Genomic DNA, 23,747 nt, shown 5'->3' with positions numbered 1-23,747 from the left:
AATACTCCTTCTAAAAAATAAGTGGGTGTATTCTAGCAAATGCCTATAGGATTTGGTAGAACACACCCAATTGTTTTTTTAGAAGGTGTGTTATAGCAGCATACACCTTAAGGTGTATTTATTAACTTTTTAGTTATAACTTGTTAAAACACTCCCACATAAAAATTAGTGGGTGTGTTCTAGCAAATTCATATATATATATATATATATATATATATATATATATATATATATATATATATATATATATATTCTTAAATATTTGTGTTGCGTTTCAAAACTAGAAAAAAATTTAGGCAAAAGAAAAATGATATTAAATAAAAAGAAAATAGATACAAAAACTAGGAGACATTATACCTAACTCAGGTACTACCTAAACGGGAATACATTGTGAACACTGCGAAGAAAATTAGGGTTTGAAAATGCCGAATAGAACGACCTCCAACACGACATCAAAATCCAAGTGGCAACAACTCCCTAAACAAAACAGCAAGTATAGAAGTTCTTTCGAGCATGGAGTACTAGAGTGTAAGCGAGCATGACACCTTGAAACTTGCAGATCACAATTAATCTTAAACATCAAAGAGTCGGGGAAGTCAGACCACCTAACAGAATAAGTTTCAAACAAACAAGGACTCATATCGATGGATGAGTCCAATGCATTAAAAACCACACACTTTCGGGTTATCAAAACTATACTTTTTTGGGATTTTTTACTCACAAGGAGACCCTTTCGGGTTATTAAGAACGAACCACTACAATGAGGCCACAATCTGAAGCCACCCAATCTCTGATCGAACAAAGCGACATAAAATAGAAAAACAAACCGTGGGAGATCCACAAACATAAAAGCTCACCGACGAGCAACCAACAAAAAATAACAGCTTGCGAGCAACACATAAAGTCACTGTAACATCTCAATTTTTAGGATACTATTATTATTGATTATTGATTATTTATTTGTTTGTTTGATGTTGGGTTAGTTAGTTTTATTAGAGTTAGACTTAGATGAATTAAGGGTATTTTGGTAATTTGAGAGTGAATGATATTTTAGTAATTTTGAAGTAGAGGATAATTTAGTGAGAATTAGTAGTAACTTTGAGGCATTAATAGAATAAAAGTAAATAGTAATAAATGGGTTTAAGTGAAGGAAAATGAGCAGTGTTATTTCACTGAGTATGAATAATGACCAAGTCTAGTAGGAGTTATGTGAATCAAGCCCAATTGATGTGGATATATAAAAGTGATAGTCTTCACAATTTAGAGTTAAGAAATCATTTGGTAAGTTTCGCAGATAGAGGCAAGAGAGGGATAAAGCTAGAGAGAAGAGAAAAGAAGATATAAAGGGAGAAAGAGGAGAAAGCTTGTAGAGGCAAAGAGAAGAGGTAGATTAAAGCTTAGGAAGCTAGCTTATTGGATTAAGAGGTAAGAGGGAAAGTTATTTTCACCATCTAGAACTTATAAACAATTGAGTGGTTATGGAATATGTGTGTTCTTAAGTTATCATGAATTTGTTGTTGAATGAAGTTAATTTTGTGCTCCAAATATGATGGTTATTTTGAATACGGCAAAAGTGGAAAAGCATGTTGCTGCTGCATGAGAATATATGTTTGATTATGTTAAGTTGGATAGTTTTTAGCTTAATTGCATAGAATTCTTGGAGTTGTGGATGAATGATATTAAATCTATGTTCAATCTTCTTGCTATAATATTGGGTATGTGAAAGTGGTGGAAATTATGATGTTGACTATGTCTAAAGCTATGCTTGATTGTTTTAAGTTGTTGTTGTTGTTGAGATTTTGATGAATTAAGTGAAAAACTATGTTAATTGAAGTATAAGCTGTTTTATGTAGTTGTGAAAAGAGTTTAAATGATGTGTTTGAGCCTTGGAAAATGATTTTAAACACTTTGGGTGTATGGAGGATCTAAATAAGCACTTTTTGGTTGATTTTGAAGAGAATTCGAGGCCAAAACACACATTTTCGATTTCTTCGCTGTGCTGGCGCTGCAACAAGAGCACTAGGCGTCCGAGTACAGAGAGCCAACGTTTAGACTTGCACATCCTGGTGATGGGCGCCCAAGACAACATGGGGGTGGGTTTTGCATGTTCCTAGTTGTTCTTTTGATGATGAAATCTTGTTGTTTTGATTAATAAATGATAGGTAACCAAAGCTTGCTTAGGAATGAATTAGTTATGTTAATTTTGAGACGAAATGGAATGGAACTTAAAACATGATAATGGTTCAGAATGAATTAGAGTTTTCCCAAATGAAATTATGTTGTTATGCTTAAACTATGATGATAGACATGTCACAAAGGACAAGTGAGAAAAGTGATTTCTGATTCCTAAAGTGAGACCATTTGTTTAAGGTTACAAAAAGAAATTATGTAAAATATGTGTTAAATATAGCTTACGTGAAAATAACTAAAACAAACTCCTTTGATGTTTTGCCTTTTTCATACGCAAGCAATCAGACCCTTACTTTGTAACAAAGCATTGAGTAGAGGTGGGTGGTAAATAGGTTACAAAAGACAAAGTGACAACTTATATAATAGTAGCTTCTATCTGCTATGGACAATATTGCATCCTGACATAAATTCATTCAGAATGATTCAAGAGTTACTTTGTTAGGCAGCTAACAGTGTTGGTAACGAGTAAGAACAACCCTTAAAAATACAGCTAGCCATTTCTCTATGACACACTCTACAGCCAGACATTTGATAACCAAGTGAGTATCATATTCAATGATCCAAAATTGGAAAGCAACACTAAGGAAACCAAGTACCAAGTTTGTTGTAAAAAAAATATATAGAATCAAGTACCAAGAGAGAATCATATTCAACGATCCAAAATTGGAAGGCAACCCTTAAAAATACAGCTACACATTCTCATTCTGTTTGTCGGTGTCTTACCATAGCGCTTGTGACCATCGTGCGATTAGTCTCAATAGAACAATCATTAGGGTGTTAAATCAAGGTCTGCTACGGCGATTTAGTCATAACATGACGGTTTTTGTTGTCGAAACCACAATGCAACTGGAATTGAGACTACATGGCAACCGACAACTATGCACAAACAGAACTCGATTCATATATGACAATTAATTCTCTCCATCAATGCCATTAATGTGACTATCAATCCATAGCACCTCATCAGAATAAAATCATAGTATGGAATGATCAATACAAATCATGTTCCACAAAGTAATCAAAACTACATATCTTAATCATCATCAATTAACAGAGGTTTCATATTCTACATGTCGGAACCTCAATGGAAGAAAAAAAAAACTATAACATAGAAGGAAAATAAAACTACGCAATTAAAATAAACATGACATGTATATATCTTATATTTCAAGCATCATTCCAACGCTGCAAAATGCACCATTCCAAACCATACTTTAACTAATATATATTCAAACAACCTGAAATAATTTTACTTCCAAACCAAAAGCCGAAAAATACACATGAAATTTTATACAAGCTCTTGACAGAAATTAGAAGATTGGACGGTCACTTAACCAAGAATTTTGTGAAATTTTATATCACCGCTATTTGGCAGCACTTTATACTAAATAGCGTATCATATAGGAGAAACTGTTTAAGCTAAGGCTTCAGATAAAGTCATACAAGAAGGCATGTGTTAAAGGTTTATAGGACGGAAAGAATACTATCGATTCACCAGTAAAAAATTTATAACTTGGATTTTTCAGTCCTAATGGAATCCCTGGCAGTGACAGAAGATATGCTAACAAAGACAATCCACTTCCAGATTCTGGTGGGGCTTTGCAGAATATAGAAATCTCATGGTTTTGGGCAGCAGTAGAAAATTCTACTGAGATACAAATCTTGAAAGATCAACTTTGCAACATAGGACAATACAGCTATTGGAAAACGGAAACCTTATTGTAAGTGACAAAAACAAAGGACAAGGAAGGGTGAAGATTTTTTGGCGGAGTTTCTCCAATCCCATAAATATATTTCTTCCAAGCATGAGAATGGATGAAAGTTTAGTAGTAACTTAATGCAAGTTATAAAGAGAACCTGAAATAGGGAACTTTTCTTGTGAACAATATCAAAGACAGAATCCATAAATTATACAAAAAAGATCCATTAGGTAGTGGAAAAGTAGTGTGTCAGTAAAATTTGTCGGAACTGGTGAAAATACCCACAGCAGTATCTAACTAGCTGTCAAAATTCACCATGGGAGTATCCCCAAACAACACTGTCCCCTTTCTAGCAAAGTAATGAATTTTGAACCACGCTTCAACATTAAAACATGGCTTGGCTATTTCCAATTTCTTGCCTATATGGATTTTAGCTTCAACTATAAAACTGAATAGCACAAGTACTTGAAATTTCTGACCTATATGGAGTTTCTTTACTACTTCTCTTGATGATCTTGATAGGACTTGACTTTCTTGATACCAACCGACTTGCAAAGGATAATGACAGTACATATATTAAGGACAATCTTTAAAAACAACAAAAGATCTATTTACTTTAGGAAATATCTTAAATACATAGGTCAATCAATATTTAACAATAACATGCATGGAAATCTTGCAACCAATAGTAACACTCCAACATTTGAAACCTTTCCAACATACTGTGTTAAGGTTCAAAATATTTTCTTATCAGCAAGAATAGCAAAATTTATGCAGAAAAAGTTTCAAAACTAACACATCCGTAAAGAACGTACCTGTCTAGCTTACATGAACTTTGAGTTATTCTTTCTCTTTTAACCTTCACAATGAAGCAGAGGCATGATAAAATTTGATTGGTTCACTTCATAATATATTGTTAAAGATTTGAAGCAAACATTGTGAAATTCTTGTAGCTCAAAGCAGACATGACATTTCAACAAACATATTAATGACATGACATAACATAACATCCATGTCCAATTTCAAATATTATAAAATCTAGCATCAAACAATCTAAAGGAACTCGTGATTGTGATCTATATAAAATGAAATTCATGATGAGAGAACAAAAACATCAAACAAAGAAGTATTTAAATATAACTGCAAATTCTCCAGTTGCAGATTCAAACCGCCATTGATTAACAATGATTCATGAAGTAACCAATAATCAGGCAAATACAAAATGAATATCATAGACATAAATTAACATATGGGTTCTAGTTAAATCTCATGCTCAAGTCTCATTGCACCGCATCTACAAGTTAACATTAAAAACAAGGTGATATTAAACTCTCAATGCAGACTTCTGGGGTGTCTACAGACACAAAAAGCCGAGAAGTGTCATTTCTACGGTTGTAAAAAATAAATTTCTGTTGCCCAAAGCTTTGAGACACTTGTCGCACTAGGTAATCCTCAAAAATATATACTGCCTTGAAAACGTCATAAGATGGTCTATAAGGATCTTGCATGTAAGAAATAGTGAACAATTTAGTCCAAGACTCTTTATTTCCGTACTCTTTCATTACCCAAACATCATCACCAGAAAAAATGCACAAGCAATCTCTCAAAACAGTCAAAACCAAGGGATATGCATGTACCTCACCATCATCAGGAAGCAAAACCTCTTGATAAGACCCACTCCCTAAATCAAGAGCAGCAACAAAACATTGACTTCTCGATTGATCTTTAGAAGCCAACCAATTAATGGTGCCACTCACAAATTGTCCCAATTTTTTCAGAGGGAAAACCAAAGGGAAATTCGAAATGTTTTCCCAAGAACTAGTACCCAAAGTATGAACCTTCACTTTATATTTGTCAACAAAATTACTAATATTAGAATCAATTAAACGTAAAAAGACTACAACCTTGTAATTATCACCAACAGGATCATATCCGAAGCCATACATCCTCATAACGTGCTTTTGTTTTTTTGGCTCTTGAAGAAGGGGCAATTCCTTATCTTTTCTAATGGAAGGGTTCCACAATCGAACAATAATGGAGTTTGAATCATCAGCAGCAGCAAGACAGAGGATGCCATCACACGAGCCAAGGAAGTAAGCAGAATGGCTGAAAGGCAAATAGGATTGAGCGATGTTGGTAGCGGTGATGGTGTCTAGTGGGTAAGACTCGATGATGATGTATTTATTAGAGTAGGTGATGCAGTGAACGTTGTGTGTGGTTGACAGGCTAAGGTGCTTTTTTGCGAATTTGGGATCAGAGATTAAAGAATTCCATGACTTGCAAGAGCATCGGAGTTGAAGGAGGAGCTTCACAGGTAGTCTGCTTAAAATTTCCTCAATGAGTTCAAAAGGAAGAGTTGGCAGCGGCAGGGCATAAAGTGACGGTGATGATGTTAGGGTTCCGATAGGAGAATAAACAGCTTTAGTTCTCTCGTCGCCGCCCTTGCAACTGAGCGCCATATGACCGACCTCTGTAACCCTAACAACAAGCAAGCGATTGATGAGAAAGAAGCAAAAGAGGTACTTTGTATTTTAACCTAAAGAGCGTGTGGTTATGAGTCTATCCCCATTAAACCGGATTTAACCGGTAATAGTTAAATATAATTCTTTAAACTATATAATTATATAATATGGTAGATTAACTTGTCAAAAAATAATAATAAATAAATAAAAAAATAACATAATATTCATAATTTTTTAACTAAAAATAAATAAATTTCACTTAAACAATCATATAATCATATAACATCCTTCAAAAATATAATCACATAACAATATATTTAAAGTAGCTTTGTAGTTTAGAAAAACATTGATTAGTTTAAGATGATACTGTTTGACGTAGCCTAGTGCTCATGGCATAAATTTAATAACTTTTTCTAATAAAATAAATAAATAGTTTTTTTTTAATAAATAGATTTAATGAGTAAATTGACAATTATCCCCTGAAATTGTAAGTTTCGTCAATTGCCCCCCTGAAATTTATAAAACTCCAATTACCCCCCTGAAATTTCACAACGTTAATCAATTTATCTCATTCGTCAAATTTTTCTATTAGTGAACATGACGTTTTGCAAATAAGTTTTGCATTTATGTGCAAAATGCCCCCCAAACTTAAAAATTTATATTATTTTTTTCTTAAAGGCAAACAATTAACGATTAAATATTAAAGCTAACCATTAATTTTGAAGTTTGGGAAAACTTCATGCATATATACATCAAAATAAGCTTGTACCTGTTTGCTTTTCCCATAGTTTTTTTTTTAAAAAATAAATAAATGGGGAATGGAAAAATGTGTATTTTTTAAAGTGACACTAATGGTTATTTTTATAACGGTCCTGAGAGAATTCACACTCATCACTTTGAGTTTACTAGGCTTAGGCTTAGCATGAGTAGCGATAAGAAGAAACAAAGTCACAATTAAGGAGTGTGCACCACCTTCACAATACAAGAACAAGATTAGTACATAATTAGATGTGAACTAATTTTCCTGTATAAAATATGACACAAAGCCTTTTTTCATTTTGATACTAAAACAAGCCAATAACCTTGGAGCATAACTCATACTTCATAGTATAATATAAAGGTTTTCCATTTCCCAAATAGTTCACATAGTCTAAGATTTAAGGTCTATGCATTTTCCAGTTTGGGGGGCATTTTGCATATAAGTGCAAAACTTCAAGGGGGTATTTGCAAAACATCATGTTCACTAACAGAAAAATTTGACGGATGGAGTAAATTGATTAACATTATGCAATTTCATGGGGTAATTGAAGTTTTGCTAATTTCAGAGGGGTAATTGACGAAACTTACAATTTCATGGGGGTAATTGCCTATTTACTCTAGATTTAATACGAGTAACTTTTGAAACTGTCCATAGCCTATCGTATTTGTCCATTGGTTTTTTCTCTTTCTCTGGACTCATAACAGTCGTACTAATTAATTACCAAGTTGTCCTCGTGAACTTAACTCAGTTTATTCGGACAATGTATAAAATATGCAAGGTCCAGGGTTCAAACCCCGACCACTACCAAAACAAAAATTAATTACCAAGTCCAACACATACTTGTGTTTTCATTTTCAATCTAATCTTTCAGATTTCCAGATCTGCTTTCAAGAGTGTCTTCTTCTTCCTTCTATTTTGTATGCTTTTAATCTTCCTCTCTTCTGTTTCTTCTATCATAGAAAATACAGATATGAAAGACTCCAAATTTGTGTTGTTTTGGTACAATTCCTTTGAGAGAAACTAATGAAACGGTCCAACCGGCGGAATTCACTAAACCGCCGGTTTTTTCAAAATTTAACCGTTTTTCTTATTTAGTCATTGGTTTTTAGTTGAGTGGTTTTCATAGTCATCCGGACCGAATACTGGTCCGGTTCCCGGTCCAACCAATTGAACTGGCCGGTCTGGTCTAGTTTTTACAACCTTGGTTTCAACAAATTTAAGCAAACAATTGAGTTCAAATAATTTTTTTAAATAAATAATAATAATAATAATAATAATAATTTGTTAATGAACTCCACCAAATAACAAATTATTCAGAACAACCTGAATTTGATTCTATGTGAAATATTTTTCGTAAGACTTTAGTTACCTTTTGATCAAACTCTCAATTATCACGGCCCCTTTCTTTTGTGAACTAGAGGGTTGACACAAAAAATAATTATAGATTTAAATATCCAAACATATTTTATACAAATATATTTAAACAAAAAAATATGATCTATAATTAAATAGATTAAGGACTCAATAGATCAATAATAGTATTTGTTTTGGTTTGGGATTTTGGGATGTGCTTCTCTCAAAGTTTCAGGTATGATTCCTCTCGTACCAATTTCGGTTTGCTAAGTTCAAATGTACGGTGAGATTGGTCCCTTTGAATTAGTCACCATTGTATGACTTTTCTTGGTTATGATTTCATGCTTACCTTATAATAGAATGATAATTGTTTGTCCCCATGTGCTTAACTTATTTGGTAAGGCATAATGCACAATTTGTGCAGGGGCTGGGGTCTGAATCCCGGACACCCCACTTATTCATCTTAAAGGTGAATTTCTCTAGCCACTAGATTACTTGACAAAAAAAAAATAATGATAATTGTTTATTTTAATTCCATTTTAGCTTTTCCAAAAAAAAAAATATTACGCTCCATTTTAATATATAACATGATATTTTAGAAAATGAATTATATATAGTATTATATTTTAATTGCATAAAAAATGACATAAAACAATCTCTCACTAAAAAACTAGGACCGGCTAAGAAACTTAAAAAAAAAAAAAAAAAAAAAAAAAACATGGCGTCTATATATTAGTTTTGTTGAGTTCAAGGTACCGGTGGAACTGCTTCTCTTTGTGGATTTAAATCATAATGATTCTTGCACAGTGGAAAGAAGTGGAAGGGAATTGTGTTTTAATCTATGAAGCTCGGATACGAGATACGATACTGCACCGACACTACTAGAAACATTACCTTTTTTTGGGACAAAATCTTTGAGAAAAGAACAGAATCCCTAGCAAACGGGACGTTTGTGAGGGAATTTCCCAGGGGCGGAAGCACTCGCAAAAGCGTTCGTTGTTAACATTTTGCCAAGGGTTACACCTCTGAAGAAAAAAAAAACGAGGGGCTAAACCCTTGGTATATCGTCTGACATTTTCCTTGACATAATCCCTGGCATATTCCCTCAGTTTCTTCTGCAACTTTGCAAGGAAATCGTATATTATTTTTTTTTTTAAAAAAAGGTTTTATTTTATAAACCGATTTTTTAAAAATTAATAAAATGTTTTTAAAATAATTTTAATTAATAAAATTTATTTAAATTAATAAAAAAATCGTAATTTTTTCAAAATTGTTTTTTAGAATATAATTAATTCTTATAAAATCATTTTAATCAATAAAATTTATTTAAAATAATAATAAAAAATCGTTTTTTTAAATTGTTTTTAATATAATAATTCTTTTAAAATCATTTTAATTTACGCGCAAATATATAATTTTACACGAAAACAACAAATAAAAATTTTACATGCACACATATAATTTTACGCCCAAACAACAAATAACAATTTTACTCGCAAATAAAAATTTTACGCGAAAACAAAAAAGAACGATTTTACACGCATATAACAAGTTTATGCGCAAATATATAATTATTATTTTGAATAAAAGGCCTTATTAGTGTATTGTTTTTTTTTTATAAATTGTTTGAATTTAAAAACATTTTATAATTTATTAAAAAACAGCTTTATTTTTTTTTATAAAAATTAATTTTAACATAGTTTTAATTTAAAATAAAAAATTATTTTTAATACACTATTTTTAAAACTATTTTCCAAATATAAACCTTTTTAGTATATTATTTTTTTTATTAAGTATTTTTATTTAACAAACAGTTTTACTAGTAAAAAAATCAGACTTTTTACTACACAAATTAAAAATAAATCCCAAAATAAAAAAATAAAGTTTTATATAAACTGTTTTAGTAAATAAACAGTGTTCTATAATAATTAAAAAAATGCTATATATTTTTTTAGAATATATATCAATTCTAAATTTAAAAAATGGATTATACAGTTTTTGTCAAGATCTGCAATCTAATGAGGAGGCAGATAGATTAACTATATGTGCAAATACCATAGAAAAATCAAATAAGTTGATAGATAGTAGAAAATAGTAACATATAAATATAATTAGTGGAGAGTTTTTTTACCAAATTAATAAACTTTGATCGAGGTGGAGAATAATGGATTCTATGATAAAAATGAAGAAGATGAAGTGTTGTGTAAATGAAGAAGAGGAAGTGTTGTGCATTCTCCTGAAATCTATGATAAAAATGAAGAAGAGGAGCATTCTCCTGAAATATTACCAAGTGTCGGCAAGTGTTGGTTGTTTACGTGAGAACCAAATATATAAGGGAAATAATGCCAAGGAAAAAACCAGGGGTAGCCCCTTGCTGCCACATCTAATCCTGGGCTATAGATTAGCCTGCCAAACAGTCAAAAAATCAACAAAAAAATAGCCAGAAGTATAGAGATTCTCCAACTTTAGTCTTGTCATCTGAGCAATTGCAGAAGCCAGGGTCAATCCCTCGGTTTTCCCTGTCAAACTGCACCAAATCTCTGCCAAACCACGAGCAATTTGGCGCCTAAAATAAACCGACGGATTTTGTCAATATGCGAGGGGCAAACCCCACTGTTATATGTCAGGGGTTATCCTTGACATTTTCCCTAGCAAATTTTCCCAGTGTTATATGTCAAGATACGATACGGCTGAGTATGTTAATAAAAAAATTATATAATTAAATGTACAATATAATTATAACCATTTAATAAATATGCAAATACACTAACAAACAAAAGAAATTAGTCATAGTCTCGTAGTACATCAACGTAAATATAAATAATATTGACGAATAAGAGAGTGATGATTAATCAATTACATACACAATATATCATAAAAAGAGCACCATCAGTGCTATACTATGTCCAAAAGGAACTATATCCATTCAAAAAAGAAACACTATATCCAAAAAAGAACACATAAGTACTCAAGAGTTAAGTTGTTTTAGTTAACATTAATTGGGAACTATCGGGGCAGATAGCGGTGCAGGATAATTATTGGATACACGTATTGGGAAATATCGGATAATTATTTTTTTTTTTAAATAAAATTTAATCTTTGGATACTCTCCTGATACGTATCGGGAAGTATCAGACAGATATCAGTGCAAAATACACAGGGGATACGATACGTCATCCATTTTGAATTATCGAAACTTCATAGGTTTCAATCCACCTAGATTGATCTATTTATGTTGGCTTAAGACCTTAGAGTCGTATCAATTTCAGCGAACTAGTTTGGATTCTTAAAAAAAAAGGTCGTATCCATCAATACAACTGATACATTTTAAATTCAGTGGTATTATTTTCACATAAAAAATAACAACAGAACTTTGAAAGATAAATGTATTGATGAACAGAGGCAGGAAGGAAACATAAAGAACAAATAGAGGGACATATTTCAGACTATAGTAATCTCAAAAGAACTTTATACAATGGGGCATGGATGCAATATAAAATGGACTCATGGATAAAATGATAGGACATACACGAAATTAGTAAACGACGTAATTTAAATCATGAAACATGTATTTAAAAATGAAGCACCAATCATTTTAATTATATAAAATGCCGTTGTATGGGCGTTTGTTTCAAGGTATAAAAAAATCAAACCCAGGAATGATTTTCCCAGGAACAACATTCCAGGGAATAAATAAATTCTTCGAAAAAGTGTTTGGATAGTGCTTTAAATTCAAAGGAAACTTTTAATGTAAATTCTTAAAAATAAATATTATATTTTATTTACAATATATTCTCGTCAGCACAGATGTTCTAATTCTTAAAATGTTGTGATTAAATTTAATTCATCCGATTATTACAAGCATATATATATATATATATATATATATATAGATGGGATCCGTTGACACCAGGTGTCAACTGACACGGATTTGTTGACACCAAATCTTAGCCATTTAATACATTTAATCCAAGGGTCATAATTATTGTGAAATTAACTCACGTGAACTTTTCTCCATTTGATCCCTCCTAATCTGCACACTCCTCGTTCTCCTTTCCTCTAACCAACAAAGCTTGAATGAACAACAATGAAAGTGTCTATTTCAAAATTATAATTGATCAACAAACTGGATTATTTCATAAATTGATTGTTGTCGGTGATTACATTTTCAATTTTACCTCCCTGTTCAACGGCCGACGGAATGTTCATCGTCTCTTCTCTTCCTCATTTTCTTTATACCAATTTGCATTCTAAACATTAAGGTCAATGGGGAAATTAAAATCAATGGAATAGTGTATGTGGAACGTTTTTGATTAAAACAAATTAAAAGTTATACCCTTTAATTTCTTTGGTCAAATAAAAAACCAAACCTATCGAATCAATTTGGTAAGATCATGAGTGCTCTTTGTTCATGCACAAAACTCAAGCCTATGATATCAATTGTATTACCTATCGTATGCACAAAACTACCGCTCTCTTCTTGCATCCATTTTTACGACGACCAAACAATTTGGAATTTGGATAGATTTGCTTTGATTGTTGGTCATTAACTTCTCTGTGTTGAAGCTGACGGAGAAGAAGAATGGGCGTGGATCAGGCAAGTTAATGGAAAGTAATGATCATGTGAGATTTCAATTAAATAAATACGAGCCTTTTGATTAAATGAAATGTACGGTTGAGATTTGGTGTCAACGAATTCGTTGACACCTGGTGTCAACGGATATATATATATATATATATATAAGCAATGATATTTGAACAACCATTTAGTACAGCCTATTTGACAACCTTCATTTTCTCTCTTTTCATTGGTCAAAAATAATGGGGAGAGAAAAAGGAAGAGAGAGTAAAAATATGATATAAGTATGAGAAAGAAAGTTGTTTAAAAGTTGTAACAAAGTGGTTGTACAAAAATAAAAATACTATATAAAAATCTTGCTTTTTATTATTTTCTTTGTGAAGATATAGGTGGCCACAAAAAAAAGCACGATATCTAATAATTAAGAAAGAATGGAACGGTTAATATAGTAGTGGGATAGCACACAACCGTCGGGAATACAAGTTTCCAATGCTTATTAGAGGGGAATAGGATGTCAGGCTCCATGGGTAAAAAAACTTTCCTGGTAACAAGTTTTTCCTGGGAACAATTTAGTATTCCCTTGTAACAAACAAAGGAATTATTTATTCCAATTCCGGCCTTTGATTCCCAGGAATATGTTTAGTATCCATCAAACAAACGTGTGTACAAATTCAAAAAAGTTATATGTTGTCGATAGCGGAAGGTCAAAGATCCGCCATATTTACCCGTTATTGCGGCCTATGGCACCGCCACCATGGTGGGTATTCCTTCACAAATTTTCTATGGTGGTTGTTCAAAAATTCACCACACCATGACCACCATTTAACAATACGGAAAAAGTTGAAGAAATGAGAAGTGGATACAAGAATGGAGATGAGAGATGTTCATATGAAATAAGTTTTTAAATAGGCTAACAGATCGAATCGGGCTTTCAGAAGATCGGACTCAGGCCTAAAAAGTAAGCCTATGACGACCACATGTCAGGCTTAGACCTTAAAATTTTCGAGAGGTCAGACTTGAACCTTACAAAGCCTAATTCGATCTAGCCTATTCCCACCCTAAAGGCCACGTACACATTAAACACATCCAATATTGTAAACTGACTAGTGTAAGCATTTCTGAAATTCTAGCACACTAGTTTTAAGATATTCTATGTGATGTTCCAACACCAGAACCAAAGAAAACAAATGTTGTGTTTAATGTTCCAAAATTATACTATCAAACATAAAATATGCAAGAAAGTAAATGACAAAAAGAAGAAGAAAAAAAAGGAACAGAGAGTTTTGTTGACCTAGTTCAGAGACAAACACACCTATTTTGGGGGCTACCAAGCAAGGAAGGAAATCCACTAGTGTAGTCCTTATACTAAAGTTTTCAGTAAACCACGTTTACAACTTAAGACATAGAACCTACCTGTCTAGACTTCAACCTAGAACTCCTAGATCTAAGATCTCATCTCACGATCCTACAATCAATCACAACCCCTTTGATTATCAGATTCAAACACAAAATGGTGAAGTTGTCTTCAAACACAAATTACAACCTTGTTTCAAAGCTTTGGTGTAGGACACGAGTTACAACTCAATAAACAGTCCTTAACATGTATCAAGGTGATACAAGAAAGGCTCACAAATAACAAACAGTCCTAGACTTGCATCAAAAACGATAGAAGAGAAGAACACGACTTAAAACCCTAAAAAACTATTCTTTTAGAATGACGGCTTGGATACCAAATTAGGTCTTGAAGTCTTCCTTATATCCTGAAGCAATATGGGCTCATGAACCTTGTTGGGCTTCATAACAAAGTAGATCGTTCAACTGATGTACATAACAAGAATCAGTAACAAATAAGGAAAGTCCTAATATGTACGAAAATCTTTAGGAACTTCCAAACAAATCTAAATATTACCTAAAATATTGTTACTCCTTTGGGAATAAAACCACAACTGATTCTGAATAGATATGCGCGTTGCTTGGTCAGCAAGATTTGAGACGTGTTCCTTAATAAGATAAAGCGCGCATACAATCAGGCATAAAACAAGGCACACTGAACCGTGCCGAGATGTTGGAACATCATATCCAACATCTTACAGAAATACCTAAAATATGTTGGAACATAGTATCCAACATCACAATCATAGATATTTGTTTTAGCAATAATGTAGCCAATACAAATACCCAATAATTTCCAAAATCACATGGAGATGCCATTTAAGTATTTAATTCATATTTAGATGATTCAGAAGCATTTTAAGAAGGAACCACAAAAGCTTGATTAAGATCAATGTCCAAAGGCTCGGGCAATGGATCCTTAGGTGTTCCAGAAAGACACTTTATATTCTTACATTCAACCTCTTTTTGAGAAACTTCCATAAGGTCTTCCAAGACCTTCAAATTTTTATTACTCTGGAAGCATGTATCTTAGCACTCCTCTTTACACGCTTCCTATTTTCCTCAAGCTAGTTGATGACAAGAAATAATATAGATTTTTAGTCAACAAATATCATCACTTTAGTAGTAGTAGGAAGTTTTAGTTTAATTTTGGTCTAGATTTCATTCAAAAAGTCATGCATAATCATAAGATGGGAAGAAACCTAGCAGCCACGGAAATCCACTCGAACTAGACAACTTTAAAATCATATTATGTTTTTTTATGAGTTTATCATTGATTAAGCTTGATGCATAGTCATTACAAATGTCCTGGTGAGAAGAAACTGAGTAAGGAATTAATACACCTAAAAGTCAGCTACTTTCTATCTCGCATCGCAGACTATGAGCACCGTGTCGCGATAATGTGATGGAATTCGTTAAGGTCGCCATTATCTCACATCGCGGGGTCACGAGGTTCGCATAGAGAGATAGAGTGATCATGTCAAAATGATAAGCTTACTGCCTATATCGCATCACGAAAAAAAAATAGGTTCGCATTGCGAGCTACTTTTCCTAAATCTTATGAGAAGGACCGCCTATAAATACTAAACCCCTAGGTCAGTAGAAAAATACCTTTTAACAAGATGGAAAAGGCATAAACGCAATTTTCGAAGGATTACAGTGATCAGAGTCATTCAAGAGTCAATGAATCATCAACCGGTGATCATTTTCTCGTGTTTTTTTAGGTATACGTTATAATATGTATTTAGAAGGTATGAGGAGTTGATCCTCTCTAGGTTAGGTCATGAAATAGGTACTTCCCTGTAATTATTGTTCATGTAACTTTAAATAATTCTATGAATATCTAATAGAACTTTTGGCAAGTATGACGATTTTATATATGTGTGGGCATGTATTCCCATTAATATAGGATGGTTTTTTTTTTTTTTTGGATATTTTGGGTCTTGCATATCATACACTCATGCATAAAGTTTATTTTTATTTTAAATAAATGTATTTTTATAAAGTAAATACATACTTAAATAACATCTTCAAATAAAATTTGGAATGTTACACATGACAATTTCAAACTTAAACTTGAGCATAGTCAGTCCACTAGTTCAAACTCAACCGAAAAATACTAAAATTGTTAGGTCGCACGTCATGATTGTTGTTTAAACCACGACACCTCCACTTATGTGCATGTGTTTATAATAGCTTTGACGTTCTGTCCATCTAAAAAAACTTACACATAGTCAACAATAATTTGTATTTCACTAAGCAATTTTAATTTTACATAAATATTGCCTTACAAATTTACATACAATGGTTGATGCAATAAATAAAAAAAAAGGTTAATATTATATTATTTAATAATTTTCAACTTTTAGTCAAAATAATAATATTTCAATAATATTAGTAGAGTAATAGTAATATGTCTACGTAAGCTTAGCTCAGTTGGTATGGACAATGCATAATATATGCAAGGTCCGGAGTTCAAATCCTGACTAACACCAAAAAAGAGTAATAGTAATATAATGGCTGAAATATGCTTTTGGTCCCTGCAAATATGACGAGTTTGGGTTTTGGTCCTTGGTAAAAAAAAAAATTTGAAGTCCATCCCTGCAAAATTTTTTGTTTTTTAAAATAGTCATTGGCCCCACTTTATTGATGATTTGGCACATTTATGCCTACATGTCATTCGCTGACAATGTAAGTTTGTACATTTGGCAGCCACGTGGTAATTATTTAATAAACTCTTTATAAAAATAAAAATATAATTTTGAAATTAAAATAAAACATCTAAAAATAAAAATAAATTTAAAAAATACTGAAATTAATTTTTCCAAAATATTAAAAATAATTAAATTAAATTTTTCAAAAAAATTAAATTTTGAATTTATTTTTTGTAATTTTCAAAAATTAATTTCCCTTTTTTTAAGAAATATTTTTTATTTCGAAAAAAATGAAAAATTCTTTTTTGTCTTTCTAATTTTTGGAAAACATTTTTTTCGATTTTTTTAATTCTGAAAATAAATAAACTCTTTGAAGTTTTGAAAGCAAAATCTGAAGATAAATTTCCTAATTTTTTTAAAATTTTAGAAAAATGTTATCTAACTTTTTATTTTTTTTATTTTACAATAATTAATTTCTAGGAAAAAATAGAAAAACCTTTTTAAGTTTGAAAAAAAAAACTGAAAATCTTTTTTTTTTTTTTTGAATTTGTTTTTCTAATTTTCGAAAACTATTTTCTATTTTTTTTCGTTTTAATTTTGAAAATTTAGTTCCATATTTTCTTTTTCTTGTAAAAAAAAGTTCCATACTTTTTTTATTTAAAAAAATAAACTTTTTTTTCCAGTTTTTTTTATTAATTTTGTTTTTTTTCAATTTTTTATTTTTATTTCGAAAATAGGTTTTTTGTTTTTTAAACATTGATTTTAAATAATTAAAATGAAATCAGTTACACGTGGCTGCCGCATGTGCACAATTAAACAGTCAGCAAGTGACACCTATGCAAAAATAAGACACATAAGCAAGAAAGTGGACCTAAGGACCTTTTTAAAAAACAAAAAATTTTGCAAGGATTGATTTCAAAAAATATTTTTACCAGGGACTAAAACTTAAATTCGCTATATTTGCAGGGATCAAAAGCATATTTTAGCCTAATATAATTTATAACATTTTTCAAAATTTAGTCAAAATAATAAAGGTCAAAGTTAGAAGTATATATAGATATAGATAGATTGATGACATTTTTTTAGAGGATATAGATTGATGACATGTTTTACTAAATTATATTAATATTAATAGAGAAATAATAATAGAATTGATCATAATACTTTTCAAAATTGAGTCAAATATCTTCCCTTCTTTAACTTTCTTGACTCAATTTAATTTTTTATTCCTTCTTTTACTTTCTTGACTCAATTTAATTTTTTATTCTTTTTAACTTTTTTTTTATCAGCAAGGCTTTTAATAGGGTACATTTTTTTTTTGACTAATTTAATAGGGTACCTTGAATAGTGTGAATTTTCTTATTTTGTCTCTATGGTTATATTTCGTTCAAAATATATTTCAATTCAAGGGTCTATATATGTGTGCTTATATACACTCTTTAGGTAACTAAGCTTAAACAAGTGAACCATTTTTCTTTTTGAGTTGAGTTTGGAGTGAGAGCACCAATGGCTTTTTTCATGGCAATTGTTGGTGTATTCTTGATTCTCTGTTTTTGCTCTGCTCTCTTGAGATGGAATGAAGTAAGGTATAGGAAGAAAGGTTTGCCACCTGGAACAATGGGGTGGCCAGTTTTTGGAGAAACAACTGAGTTTCTTAAACAAGGTCCAAGTTTCATGAAAAACCAAAGATTAAGGTAAAAACTTCATCATATTGTTATAATTCTTACATCTTTTTAATATGAGTTTCTTTCATATCTAGTTTTTATATGTCTCATGAAATCATTGTTCACTTGCAAAGTTGAAAGAACAAAAAAAAGTGTTTTTGATAACATTTTGGTACCTTGTTTATAGATTATATCTAGTTTTTAGTGTATGTTTGAATTTACGATGAATTAGACAAAGTCATTGTGTCAGTATAATTTTATAATAGTTATATTTTAGAGTTTCAAGAAAATCATTGTGATAATGTGATTTGGTCAAATCCATCCTAATTATGAATAGCAGTTGGTTTAGTTTATTTCATTCCATTGGACTATTAGACCAAAAAAAAAAAAAAATGTTTCTTAAATTAGTCAAATTTGTAAATGGCAGGTTTGGAAGTTTTTTCAAATCACACATACTTGGCAGTCCTACAATTGTTTCAATGGATCCAGAGCTTAATAGATACATATTGTTGAATGAATCAAAAGGTCTTGTTCCTGGATACCCTCAATCTATGTTAGATATCTTAGGAAAATGTAATATTGCAGCTGTTCATGGCTCCACTCACAAGTACATGAGAGGAGCACTTCTTTCCATCATTAGCCCTACCATGATTAGAGATCAGATTTTGCCTAAACTTGATGAGTTTATGAGTGCTCAATTAAGCAATTGGGATGACAAAATCATCGACATTCAAGAAAAAACTAAAGAGGTTTGTAACATTATATTAATTCAAATTTAATGTTTGAAAACCAAATCAGACGTTGAACCATAAACTGACATTATCTATGATTTAACTGTGGTTTCTTCCTCTGGTTATCTGGTCGATTTTTTTCGTCTGGATATCTGGCTGGTTAGATGTCTGGTTCGGTTTTTAAAACATTATTCAAATTTCATTAACTATATGATAAAATTTATTAATAATTTGACTTCCTAACATGAATTTTCAAACAACAGATGGTCTTCCTCTTATCTTTGAAGCAAATTGCAAGTATAAAATCAAGCTCAACAATAGCTGATTCTTTCAAGACAGAGTATTTTAACCTTGTTTTAGGAACAATTTCTCTACCTATTAACCTTCCTGGCACAAATTACCACCGTGGATTTCAGGTTTGATCACTTTTTTTTTCCCACATTTTATTGCTTATTATTTTACAAGAAAATTTAGACAATGGTTTTAAATTAAGGTTAAAATTATGTTACAAACCTTTATATTGTGGAAAAATACGAGAAAATATGGTTGATGAAGTCGAAATTGTGGTTGTGAAGCACACCTCAAAATGTTTGACATTGCAAATGCTTGTAGTTGCAGACTGCAATTTAAAACCATGTTAATTGATTCGAAGACGTTTCAATTTTTTCTTTTAATTATTTTTCTATTCTTTGTCAACTACTATAAAGTAGATTTTAATATAGGACTATTTGACTATGTGTTGCAGGCAAGAAAGAATATAGTCAGCATTTTGAGTCAACTATTAAAGGAAAGAAGAGCATCCAATGAAACTCACAAAGACATGCTTGGTTATTTGATGGAAAGAGAAGAAAATAAGTACAAACTAAGTGATGAAGAAATCATTGATCAAGTGATTACACTTATGTATTCTGGTTATGAAACTGTTTCAACCACATCAATGATGGCTGTGAAGTACCTCCATGACCATCCCAAAGCTCTTGAAGAACTAAGAGTGAGTACAAAACTCCATTATTTCCTTAAGCATAATTTTTTTCTTAAGTATAATATAACCGTTTTAAATAAAGGTCTGCGGCTGCGATTTGATACGTGACATCATGATTTTTTATGTCTCTATTACTGCAATGCACGATTGAAGCTGTATCAATTGTGTTTGTCTGTGATTCTTAGCAATATTTGTAACGTCTAGAATCGCGACGTGACCAGTATTTAAAACTTAGGTTAGAATATTTTGTTATGTTTTCCATCCTAACTATGTGATTTATATGTTGCAGAAAGAGCATTTGGCCATAAGAGAGAGGAAAAAACCAAATGAACCAATTGATTCCAATGATCTCAAATCAATGAAGTTTACTCGTGCGGTAAGATTGATAACCTTTTCAATGAATTAATTAAGTTTCATTCATCTAATAGCTAATAAGTTTTTTATGTACATTTTTTAGGTTATTTTTGAGACAACTAGATTGGCCACAATAGTTAATGGAGTTCTAAGGAAAACCACTCAAGATATGGAACTAAATGGTATGTGTTATTAGACCACCCTGATTTATTTATATTTATTGGCTCAAGATAATTTTTTTTTTTTTTTTTTACTTTGTTATTTTCAGGCTATTTGATTCCTAAAGGGTGGAGAATATATGTGTATACAAGAGAGATAAATTATGACCCTTTTTTGTATCCTGATCCATTGACATTCAATCCATGGAGATGGATGGTTAGTACAACAAATCTATATTTCATTCTGTAATTTCTTAAAAAAAAAAAAAATTATATATCATTAAATCAGCATATTGATATCCTTCAAATTAAATTTTCAGGATAAGAGTTTGGAATCACAAAATTACATCTTGATATTTGGAAGTGGCACTAGACTTTGTCCAGGAAAAGAGTTGGGAATCACTGAAATTTCAACTTTCTTGCACCACCTTGTAACTAGATATAGGTGAGTTGTGAATAATTTACTATTCAAAATCTACATCTTAATGTGTTGAAAATTTTAAAAGAATAATGTTATTTACACTATTTTTAAAAAGAATTGTTTATTCTGAAAATTGTATTAAATTTATGGTGATTAATTTTGACATCTTATTATGTATTTAATGTGGATTGCAGGTGGGAAGAAGTAGGAGGAAATAAACTAATGAAATTTCCTAGGGTTCAGGCACCAAATGGATTGCACATGAGATTTTCATCTTTCTAACTAGGGAGTGACATTACAGTAATAAGATGTAGCAGGTTGTAGGGGAATTATGTTTGATATTGTTTTGACAAATATTAGAATAAAAATAGTTTTTCTCCTTGCTCCCAAAAGAAACATAAGTTGGGAAAGAAGTTTACCTTCTTGAAAAAACAAAAAAAACAAATAATGATAATGATATTAATAATTGAGATATTTTTTTACTCCATTAATAATTGAGAATGGGTCTAGGAAACCATACTAGATTTCAAAATACAATGAACTAAAATGAATATTACAAAGATCAATTTCACTATAATAAATTTTTATAAGACTAGAAAAAAATATCAAGGACGTCTAAAAGCGAAAGACAATACATTTGCAAGGACTTAAATAAAATAAAAACTAGAGGGACTAAAAGTAGAAAATGATATATTTCTAAGGATTAAAAACATATTTTTAATTGTATTTGCATTTGAGATTAATTAATATTATTTAATTTTAGATAATTCAAAAATGTATAAGAAAATACATCAAGAATTTCTTGTGCATTGAGTAAGATTAAAAAAAATAGTATTAAATTAAACTCCATGGAAAATACTTTATAGGTCATGTTAACTTGTGCTTTTAGGGCACATGTTAAGCATTAATTTCATTTCATTAATGGTAAGAATTTAATGAAAAAAATTAATATTAAACATTTTAAACAATAAATTAATACAGTTTCCAATACCTAATTTTTATTAGTGGAATTCTTAACATGTGCCCTAAGGACACAAGTTAACATTTCCCTACTTTTTTATTTATGGATGATGCTAACTAGGGGTGTACAAAGCCTGACCATGTCTTACAATCTGTCCCAACTCGAACGTAATGGGGGCTGGGACAAGGACATAAAATATGGAATAGGAGATGAACATAACTGAAACAGTGATCGGGTTCGGATTAACCCTCGGGTTACCCGTCCCGTCCCAATTTTATTTGTGGACAAAATGGTTTTTTAATATTATTTTACACATTCTCTCCGCCTCGGTTTCTCATACACATCTCTTTCACTTTCACAATACTAACTTTCTATGCACTAGCAGCCAGGCCAGGTCACTGATATGATATATAATCATCTGTTGCAATGATATATAAACTCTATGCTGAATGTTATAAAATATTTGACAGGACTTTATACTAATTAGCGTATCATTGAGGAGAAACTGTTTGAGCTGGAGGCTTCAGATAAAGTCATGCAAGATGGCATGACTTAAGTGCCACCAGCCCACATACAACTTAATCAGGAGAAGAATACTTCAACCTAATTCTCGCTTTTGCTCCGGTTGCTACGGTTCTCTAGAGCAAACTGTTTGAGCTGGAGGCTTCAGAGAAAGTCATACAAGAAGGATTTGGTTTAAGGTTTGTTAGATATGCATCCAATGGCAAAAGAAATATGGCTTAGTAGGGCTTTAAGTGCCACCATCCAACCACTAAAATGTCTTGTATGTTTCTAAAATTATATAATTCCTTGGAAGTGCTTTTGATGGAAATTGGATGATAATTGTCTTGTATGTTTCTGATTCAGATATTATTTGCATTGTATTTTAAGCAATGAATTAGAGATGCCACAACCATAAATAAATTGTTAAGAGGACGGGGAAAACTCTCATTTCACTGGGAGAAAATAAAGAACTTTTATTTTTCACTCGTGGTATTGACAGTAAGAGAAAATCCACTTCCTGATTCTGGTGGTACTTTGCAGAAAATAGAAATCTCATGGTTTTGGACAGCAGTAGAAAATCCTACTGGGATACAAATCTTGAAGATCAACTTCACAACATATTTTAAATGACAAAAACCAAGGACAAGAAAGAGTGAAGATTCTCTGGCAGAATTTCTCTAATCGCAAAAAACTAAGGACGAGAAAGAGTAAAGAATCAATATATTATATGAAAAAAGTTCCATTGAAAATGTGGTGTATCTGCAAAATTTGTCTGAAAATGCCCTCAGCAATATCTTACTAGCTGTCAAATTTCACCATGAGAATATTCTCAAACAATATTGTTCCCTCTTTTCCTCTCATCACTATATAGAAACACAAGGT

The 23,747-nt window shown here is 31.3% G+C and overlaps 2 protein-coding genes across 2 annotated transcripts; one reads left to right on the top strand and one right to left on the bottom strand.

Annotated features, from left to right (window-relative positions):
* Positions 1 to 5,197: 5,197 nt before the first annotated feature.
* Positions 5,198 to 6,349, bottom strand: LOC11416279 (F-box/kelch-repeat protein At3g23880). The gene has a single exon (XM_024780208.1). It carries the CDS (start codon positions 6,347 to 6,349, stop codon positions 5,198 to 5,200), a length of 1,152 nt encoding a protein of 383 aa, XP_024635976.1.
* Positions 6,350 to 19,194: 12,845 nt separating this feature from the next.
* On the top strand, positions 19,195 to 21,682 carry LOC11422367 (cytochrome P450 85A). The gene is made up of 8 exons (XM_024777756.2): positions 19,195 to 19,503; positions 19,749 to 19,901; positions 20,231 to 20,476; positions 20,757 to 20,843; positions 20,925 to 21,003; positions 21,090 to 21,196; positions 21,300 to 21,424; positions 21,595 to 21,682. Exons 1-8 carry the CDS (start codon positions 19,234 to 19,236, stop codon positions 21,680 to 21,682), a joined length of 1,155 nt encoding a protein of 384 aa, XP_024633524.1. The 5' UTR covers positions 19,195 to 19,233.
* The last annotated feature ends 2,065 nt before the right edge of the window (positions 21,683 to 23,747 follow it).

The sequence above is a fragment of the Medicago truncatula genome, chromosome 3, assembly GCF_003473485.1.
Source record: "Medicago truncatula cultivar Jemalong A17 chromosome 3, MtrunA17r5.0-ANR, whole genome shotgun sequence".
NCBI lineage: Eukaryota > Viridiplantae > Streptophyta > Magnoliopsida > Fabales > Fabaceae > Medicago > Medicago truncatula.
Note: the sequence above shows the minus strand (reverse complement) of the source record. Positions and strands in the feature narration are given on the sequence as shown.

Bases quoted from the DNA above. Each gene is read 5' to 3' on its own strand.
- LOC11416279 (XM_024780208.1), bottom strand. From the start codon at position 6,349: ATGGCGCTCAGTTGCAAGGGCGGCGACGAGAGAACTAAAGCTGTTTAT.
- LOC11422367 (XM_024777756.2), top strand. From the start codon at position 19,234: ATGGATCCAGAGCTTAATAGATACATATTGTTGAATGAATCAAAAGGT. The intron at 19,504-19,748 runs GTTTGTAACATT...TTCAAACAACAG, and splicing joins TTCAAGAAAAAACTAAAGAG to ATGGTCTTCCTCTTATCTTT. The intron at 21,004-21,089 runs GTATGTGTTATT...TGTTATTTTCAG, and splicing joins TCAAGATATGGAACTAAATG to GCTATTTGATTCCTAAAGGG.